The sequence below is a fragment of the Musca autumnalis genome, unplaced genomic scaffold, assembly GCF_047663935.1.
Source record: "Musca autumnalis isolate F117 unplaced genomic scaffold, ASM4766393v1 scaffold_3, whole genome shotgun sequence".
Classification (NCBI taxonomy): Eukaryota; Metazoa; Arthropoda; class Insecta; order Diptera; family Muscidae; genus Musca; species Musca autumnalis.
The window spans coordinates 36,940,388-36,948,532 of NW_027411866.1; the positions used below are offsets into that span (position 1 = coordinate 36,940,388).

General features: G+C 35.9%; 1 protein-coding gene across 1 annotated transcript; it reads left to right on the forward strand.

The window, feature by feature from the left end:
* Nucleotides 1-561: 561 nt before the first annotated feature.
* AP-1-2beta (adaptor protein complex 1/2, beta subunit) lies at nucleotides 562-4,964 on the forward strand. Its single transcript, XM_073979144.1, has 5 exons — nucleotides 562-662; nucleotides 1,499-1,624; nucleotides 1,691-2,734; nucleotides 2,794-3,618; nucleotides 3,674-4,964. The coding sequence occupies exons 2-5, from the start codon at nucleotides 1,517-1,519 to the stop codon at nucleotides 4,460-4,462; spliced, it is 2,766 nt and encodes a 921-aa protein (XP_073835245.1). The 5' UTR covers nucleotides 562-662; nucleotides 1,499-1,516; the 3' UTR covers nucleotides 4,463-4,964.
* Nucleotides 4,965-8,145: the final 3,181 nt, after the last annotated feature.

Here is an 8,145-nt window from a genome sequence, read left to right on the forward strand (position 1 = left end):
ACATGCCATTCTCTTCTACCACAGGCTACCACACAAATTTCTGCAGGTAAAAAAGGGTTGACAATTATTTCACAATGAAGACAAAAATGAAGGAAAAACAGAAGAAAAACTTGAACGCTGACAAAGCAAAATTAGAAACTGTGAAATAAAAGCGGAAATTTGATTTTTTAGGTTTATTTTTACATTGCTACCAGGGCCTGGATTCTTGTTCTGTGAAAATTTGAAATGAAAAATATTTCCTTTATAATTTTTTTCATATAACAGTTTTTTCCTTTATAAAAGTTTTCATTTCACATTTTTATAGAAACAGAATGAGCCCCTGATCTACCATTTTCCGTTCCTTTACTTTACTGGTAAAAATGTTCATGAGAGAACAATTTTGACACTTTTCTCTTTTATCATTAAAAAAATAGAAGAACAAAGATTACATCAACATTTCAAATTATTTACCGCCGTTCGTAACTGCCATTTTCCTACAAACCGCTCTGTACGTTATACGTCGACGCTTTCATTTTGGCGACTTACCTAAAACGAGCCGCATTATTAAAACGCAAAGTTGACAACACTGTTACCTTAGTTCAATTGACAGCTCTTCATATCGTGAAAAAAATCTTTATTCGTCATCTAAACAATTTCATTCAATAAAACTGCATAAAATAGAGGTAAATTTAACTAAACAGTGTGGAAACGTTTAATAGAAGTGTTGGCGATTTAGTAAATATAAAAATTGCAGTTAAAAGACTATGAAATAACAACAAAAAACTCACTTGAAAATTCGATGATAAGATTTTCTCCGAACAAGAAAAGAATAGGATGTATACGCCCCGCAAACTTTTTCTATGCAAGTTGAAGTTTATTGGTATTTTTTTCTTCTAATTACAAGCGGTTTAAAGTCACTAGCAGCTAGCTCATTACCCCCAAAGAATGGATGAAATTGATAAGGATTATTTATGTTCAGAGATTTGAAGAATGACCAGTTAATTTTATAGGAATTGTAGTATAATAATATGTGTATGTATGCAATGGGGATATACGAAACCATTTCGACCACCATAAAATACGAAAATTGTATTTACAATAACTTGCCTAAAATCAACGCCTAAATTAATATCTATCGGCATCTAAATATTCCATTAAAACATCTCTGCTGTAATCATTTTACTTCTGATTTTGGAAACAAATAATTTGTTTCTTAGAACTTGTCAATGTTTTCTTGAAGTACGTGGTTGCTAGTTATTATTATATTATTTTCTTCTGGGAAATGTATAGTTCCCGAGTTATGGCCATTTGAAGTTCCGAAAATTCCATTGATAAAGATTGATGGCTTAGAGAAAATTTTCAATTTAAAATATATTTTGTTTCCGTGCCCGAGATTTGCACCTGCCGAAGTCCGGCTACATAGAAAAAAATTCAAAACATAAAAAAATGATAGGGATAGCTATTTCTCACTTTTTTAATTCCCACTTTTTGGTTTATTTTCTTTATTTTCCCCTTACAGTAACACACCAGACCAACGATGACTGATTCCAAATACTTTTCTACCACCAAGAAAGGTGAAATTTTTGAATTGAAATCAGAATTGAATAATGACAAAAAGGAAAAGAAGAAGGAAGCTGTCAAGAAGGTACGTTTAGCAGCATTTATATAATTCTTTCAAATCTAATACTCGCTATTTCCTTTCCATATCTAGGTCATTGCCAGTATGACTGTTGGCAAAGATGTCTCCGTTCTATTCCCGGATGTCGTAAATTGTATGCAAACTGATAATTTGGAACTCAAGAAATTGGTATATTTGTATTTGATGAATTATGCCAAATCTCAACCAGATGCTGCCATTATGGCTGTCAACACATTTGTTAAGGATTGTGAAGATTCGAATCCTTTGATACGTGCCCTGGCCGTACGCACAATGGGCTGTATACGTGTTGATAAAATCACCGAATACCTGTGTGAACCTTTGCGTAAATGTCTAAAAGATGAAGATCCTTATGTACGGAAGACAGCTGCCGTGTGCGTGGCCAAGTTATATGACATTTCTGCCTCAATGGTTGAAGATCAAGGTTTCTTGGATCAATTGAAAGATTTATTATCAGATTCCAACCCCATGGTAGTGGCAAATGCTGTAGCTGCTTTAAGTGAAATTAATGAATCTAGCCAATCGGGACAACCTTTAGTGGAAATGAACTCGGCCACCATCAACAAATTGTTGACTGCTTTGAATGAATGTACCGAATGGGGCCAGGTGTTTATTTTAGATTCTTTGGCCAACTATAGTCCGAAGGATGAGCGCGAGGCCCAATCTATATGCGAACGTATTACACCACGTTTGGCCCATGCCAATGCTGCTGTTGTGCTCAGTGCAGTAAAGGTTTTGATGAAATTACTAGAAATGTTGTCGAATGATGGTGATTTTTGTGCCACCTTGACCAAGAAATTGGCACCACCATTGGTCACCTTGCTTTCCTCCGAGCCTGAGGTGCAATATGTTGCCCTGAGGAACATTAATTTGATTGTACAAAAACGCCCTGACATTTTGAAACATGAAATGAAGGTGTTCTTTGTGAAATATAATGATCCCATCTATGTGAAATTGGAAAAATTGGATATTATGATAAGGTTGGCCAATCAAAGCAACATTGCCCAAGTTTTGAGTGAACTCAAGGAATATGCCACCGAAGTTGATGTGGACTTTGTAAGAAAAGCCGTCAGGGCCATTGGTCGTTGTGCCATTAAGGTAGGTTTGAACTTTAAAGAGATATTTTTCTTCAGCTTAAATTTTATTTTTTGTCTCAGGTTGAAGCCTCTGCTGAACGTTGTGTCTCGACCTTATTGGAACTTATCCAAACGAAGGTCAACTATGTGGTCCAAGAGGCCATTGTGGTCATCAAGGATATCTTCCGCAAATATCCCAATAAATATGAGAGCATCATTAGTACATTGTGTGAAAATCTTGACACCTTGGATGAACCCGAAGCCAGGGCCTCCATGGTTTGGATTATTGGTGAATATGCTGAACGTATTGACAATGCCGATGAGTTGCTGGACAGTTTCTTGGAAGGTTTCCAAGATGAAAATGCCCAGGTACAATTGCAATTGCTCACTGCTGTGGTCAAGTTGTTCTTGAAACGCCCTTCAGATACCCAAGAATTGGTACAGCATGTTTTATCCTTGGCCACACAAGATTCGGATAATCCTGATTTACGCGATCGTGGTTTTATCTACTGGCGTTTGCTGTCAACCGATCCAGCTGCTGCCAAGGAAGTTGTTTTGGCCGACAAACCATTGATATCGGAGGAAACTGATTTATTGGAACCAACATTATTGGATGAATTGATTTGCCATATTAGCTCCTTGGCTAGTGTATATCACAAACCACCCACTGCCTTTGTTGAGGGGCGTGGGGCTGGTGTACGTAAATCGCTGCCCAATAGGGCTGCTGCTAGTGGTGAGGGTGGTGATGCCGGTGGTTCGGGGGCTGGTGGTGAGGCCATGGTTATACCCAATCAAGAATCACTTATTGGCGATTTATTGTCAATGGACATTAATGCACCATCCATGCCAGCAGCTGCACCCACCAGCATGGGTGTTGATTTATTGGGTGGTGGTTTGGATATTTTGGTAAGTTTACAATGCTTCTTTGAATTGGTGACTTTGACATTACTTTTTCTTTTAGCTCGGTGGTCCTCCCGCAGAAACTGCCTCGGCTGGTGCCAGCGCTTTACTGGGTGACATATTTGGTCTGGGCGGTACCTCTCTGAATGTGGGTCTTCAAATTCCCAAAATTGTGTGGTTACCTGCCGAAAAGGGCAAGGGTCTGGAAATCCAAGGCTCCTTCTCTCGACGAAATGGTGAAATTTTCATGGACATGAAATTTACCAACAAAGCCATGCAACCAATGACCGGATTTGCCATACAATTGAATAAGAACAGTTTTGGTTTGGTTCCCGGACAACCTTTACAAGTAGCACCCTTACCTCCCAATCAATCTACCGAAGTGAGTCTAAATTTGGGTACCCAAGGACCAGTGCAGCGCATGGAGCCTCTGAACAATTTACAAGTTGCCGTCAAGAACAACATTGACATTTTCTATTTTGCCTGCTTGATCCATGGTAATGTCCTCTTTGCCGAAGATGGCCAACTAGATAAACGAGTATTCCTCAACACCTGGAAAGAAATACCAGCTGCCAATGAGGTGCAATATTCCTTGAGTGGTGTTATTGGTACCACAGATGGTATTGCCTCAAAGATGACCACCAATAATGTCTTTACCATTGCTAAACGTAATGTTGAGGGTCAAGATATGCTCTATCAGTCACTAAAACTTACCAACAATATTTGGGTATTGCTCGAATTGAAACTGCAACCAGGAAATCCTGATGCTACTCTCAGTCTAAAATCACGCTCCGTGGAAGTGGCACCAATGATATTTGCTGCCTACGAAGCTATTATACGTTCACCTTAAGCTTACTAAAAAAGAACAGTTAACTATAGCGAATACAGAAAAATAATATAACAATAACGAAAGCTCCAATACAAAATTTGGTTTAGATTGTAGACACAACACTTCCCTTCTCCCATAAGCACAAACCAAGGCTTTAAAAAAGTATTTTTTTTATTTTTCCCCGATTGATTTCAAAACCAACGTAATGTATTATTTTATTAAATAATTCAAAATTATCACTCTTAATTTATATTTTGTTTAATTTTAAAGATGAAAACATTCCTTTTTTGCAGTTCAAGTTGATATAAAAAAATGATAACAAATGTTGCAATAAAAAATCGTACAACTCTGAGTGTATTGAAATACATAAAAATAATAATCACAAAAAATAGAACGATAACACATTCTTAGCGTGACCACCACTACATCTACATGTTTGTGTTACTCTTACTCTATAATATTGAAATGTTATTCAAATCTATAATATTATCCCATATTATAAATAAATATATTTAATCAAAAAGTTATTTGTTTTTGTCTAACATTTAGTCCCGATATACATTAGGCGATTTTCCTTGCGGCAATTTTTCTCGTTCTCGTTTAAACTTGCATCTTGCGTTTGTGCAGGCAATTCTGTTTCGGCAAGATTTATTTTTAAAACATTGGAAATAATGTCAAAAAGGAAAAAATATAAGAGCAATTGCCTAAAAATTGCCGGTACGAACAATTTTTCAATTTCCCTTCCCCTTACGTATCTCTCCTATTTTCGATCGCTTTACGTAATATGAATTTAAAATTTTGTCGCAGAGACGACTGACAACAGGACTCAACTCTTGTCACAATACGGAATAGACCCATAAACTTGCCTAATGTAAATTGGGACTTACACTATGTTTACATTTACGAAATCCACTCGATTTCAACGGTCAATTCCTTTGCGTATACGTCAAATGAAAACTCATCTGAAATCGATTCGATTTCATTTGACGTTTGAGCAATGGAATTGACAGTTGAAATCGAGTGGATTTCGTAAATGTAAACATAGTGTTATTTTGAGAAAGGGTGTTTTTGGGGACACTCAGAAATGTTCAGCCCTATTCTGAACGCATGGAGTTGGGAATTGTTTCCCATTCCCACATTTTCGTATTCTGAATAAAATTTTTGGTCTGTTCCAGAACTGCAAGAATCTACTAATATTTACTATTTTTTCCGATAACATAAAGGAAAAAATGTTATCGTAGTAAAAAATAGTAGCTTCTTGCAGGTTCTGGAACAGAGCATTTGTGGGAGTTTTTTCACATTTCCCCTCATTCTGAATGAAGTTCGAATTGGGAATTTGGTATGCATTCTTTATCTTGAATTGTGGAAGAATTTTGTGTCTTTTTGAGGGAAAAATTTATCCAACAACCAGTACGGGAGTTTGGGAAAAAGTTTCAAGAAATTTCATATTTTTATGAAAAGTACGTGGAGATATTATTTTTTAAGACATCTACATGACAAAATTATTGCAAATATTTATAAATTGCATGTGTTTGCTTAATAAAAACATAAAAAATTACCTGTCAATTATGTTATTAGTAAACTTCGGATTTTGCATATTCTTATATGATGGAACATGATATACTACGACAATTGTTGTAATTTTTAGCATCTTAGATCCATAAAATATCGAATGAAACAACTTCATCATTGCGAGGACTGATTTCTTGGGTTGTGTTTTAGGGGCACTTTCTTATTAAAAATAAGCTTAAAAAGGTGGACCTACACCACCATTCGCCGTACAAATTTAAACATATGTACTCCAGTAGATTTGTGGTCACAACCAATCCCAGTCCTGGAGCTCAATTCTGTTTCTATGAAAATGTTGCTCTGTTCCAGAACCTGCAAGAAGCTACTATTTTTTACTACGATAACATTTTTTCCTTTATGTTATCGGAAAAAATAGTAAAAATTAGTAGATTCTTGCAGTACTGGAACAGACCATGTGATATGAAAAATTTTATAAAGGAAATAAATGTCAAATGAAAAATGTTTTAAAGAAAATATTTTTCATTTCAAATTTTCATAGAACAAGAATCCAGCCCCAGTAGTGGAATTCTGTAACTCATTTTCGAGTTACCGAAAATATCGGTAAAATTAAAATGTTTATAATTTCGGTAATTAACGAAAATTTTCGGTAAGGTAACAACCTACGTACATAAGCTGCCTTGCCCTGCTTTTACATATGACAGGACAGTTGACTTCATGCATTGATTGTCAAAAACCCAAAACTTGCCTGTGTGACGTAGGCGTCCAGACAACTGCAAAACCAGTAGTGAAATTATGAATGAAAATCGTCGATTTCTTTTTATTTTCCGTTCATATATATTGTTTTTGTTTTGTTGCATCCCAGTCCTGTTGTCTTTTTTGTTATTTGAAATAGATTTGTTTTCATTTGTTCAAAAATGTCCAAGTTTACTGTCTACGAAAATTACCAGACAGAGCCGAGGCAACTAGCCAAATGTTTGTATGTATTAGTAAATCAGAGTTGTATTTGCAGACTGTCTGTCTTGTGTAAACGCCAAGGTAGGCGTCCAGACAACTGCGGAAACAGTTGTCAAATTATGAATGAAAATCACCGATTTCTTTTTGTTCTCCGTTTACATATTTTGTTTTGTACATATTATCACAGTTTATACAGTTGGCCATTCAGCCCAAACTAGTTAGCTCTGACTATTTAGTTTGCTGTCAAATACATAAAATACAAAGGAAATCAAATCACAATAATGAACAATCTATTATGTTTGTTGTCAAATGTTGTTAACAGAACTCTGAATGGCCAACTGTATAAACTGTGCATATTATTTTGTTTTCAGCACATTTGAATTATCATCTCACTTCTTTTTCACAAAAACGTCAAAAATTTGTCAACCCGGCTGTCTGTGAAAAACTGATGGACAGCAGAGAGACAAACGACAAATGTATGCAGGTGTTAGTAAATCAGAGTTGTATTTGAAGACAAACTGTCTGGTGTAAACGTCTAGTTACTTGCTTCTGATAAAAGAATAACCCTGCGTTTACACATGACAGGACAGTTGACTTCATGTATTGATTGTCAAAATCCCACAACTTGCCTGTGTGACGTAGGCGTCCAGACAACTGCAAAAACAGTTGTAAAATTATGAATGAAAATCGTCGATTTCTATTTGTTTTCCGTTCACATATTTTGTTTTTGTTCATGTTCTTTTGTTTTCAACACATTTCAATTATTATTTCACCTATTTTTACAAAAATGCCAAAAATTTGTCTTCCTTACTGTCTGTCTGTGTCTTACGACAAATGTATGTATGTGTTAGTAAATCAGAGTTGTATTTGAAGACAAACTGTCTGATGTAAACGCCTAGTAAAAAAGAAAAGGACAACCCAGTTCGAAGTTTGTTCGGCCTCCTTTATTCTTTTATTTTTATTATGTCAAAAATGAAGCAGGGAAGCAAGGCAACCAGGCAAAGCAGCTTATGTACCCAGGCCTTAAGCGTAAATTGGTTGAACAAAATGCTTGAGGCGTGAAGAGAGAGGTGAAGTGTACGCGTAAATCTCATTTCAACTGGATAATAAGGCTAAAACTTTCACATGCCTAATTTTCGGCTTGACAGTTCTATGGTAGCTCTATTATACTATGGATTTATACCGACAATTCTCTAAGCAAATATTTTATACCTCTAGTA

Bases quoted from the DNA above. Each gene is read 5' to 3' on its own strand.
- AP-1-2beta (XM_073979144.1), top strand. From the start codon at position 1,517: ATGACTGATTCCAAATACTTTTCTACCACCAAGAAAGGTGAAATTTTT. The intron at 2,735-2,793 runs GTAGGTTTGAAC...TTTTTGTCTCAG, and splicing joins TTGGTCGTTGTGCCATTAAG to GTTGAAGCCTCTGCTGAACG. The intron at 3,619-3,673 runs GTAAGTTTACAA...TTTTTCTTTTAG, and splicing joins GTGGTGGTTTGGATATTTTG to CTCGGTGGTCCTCCCGCAGA.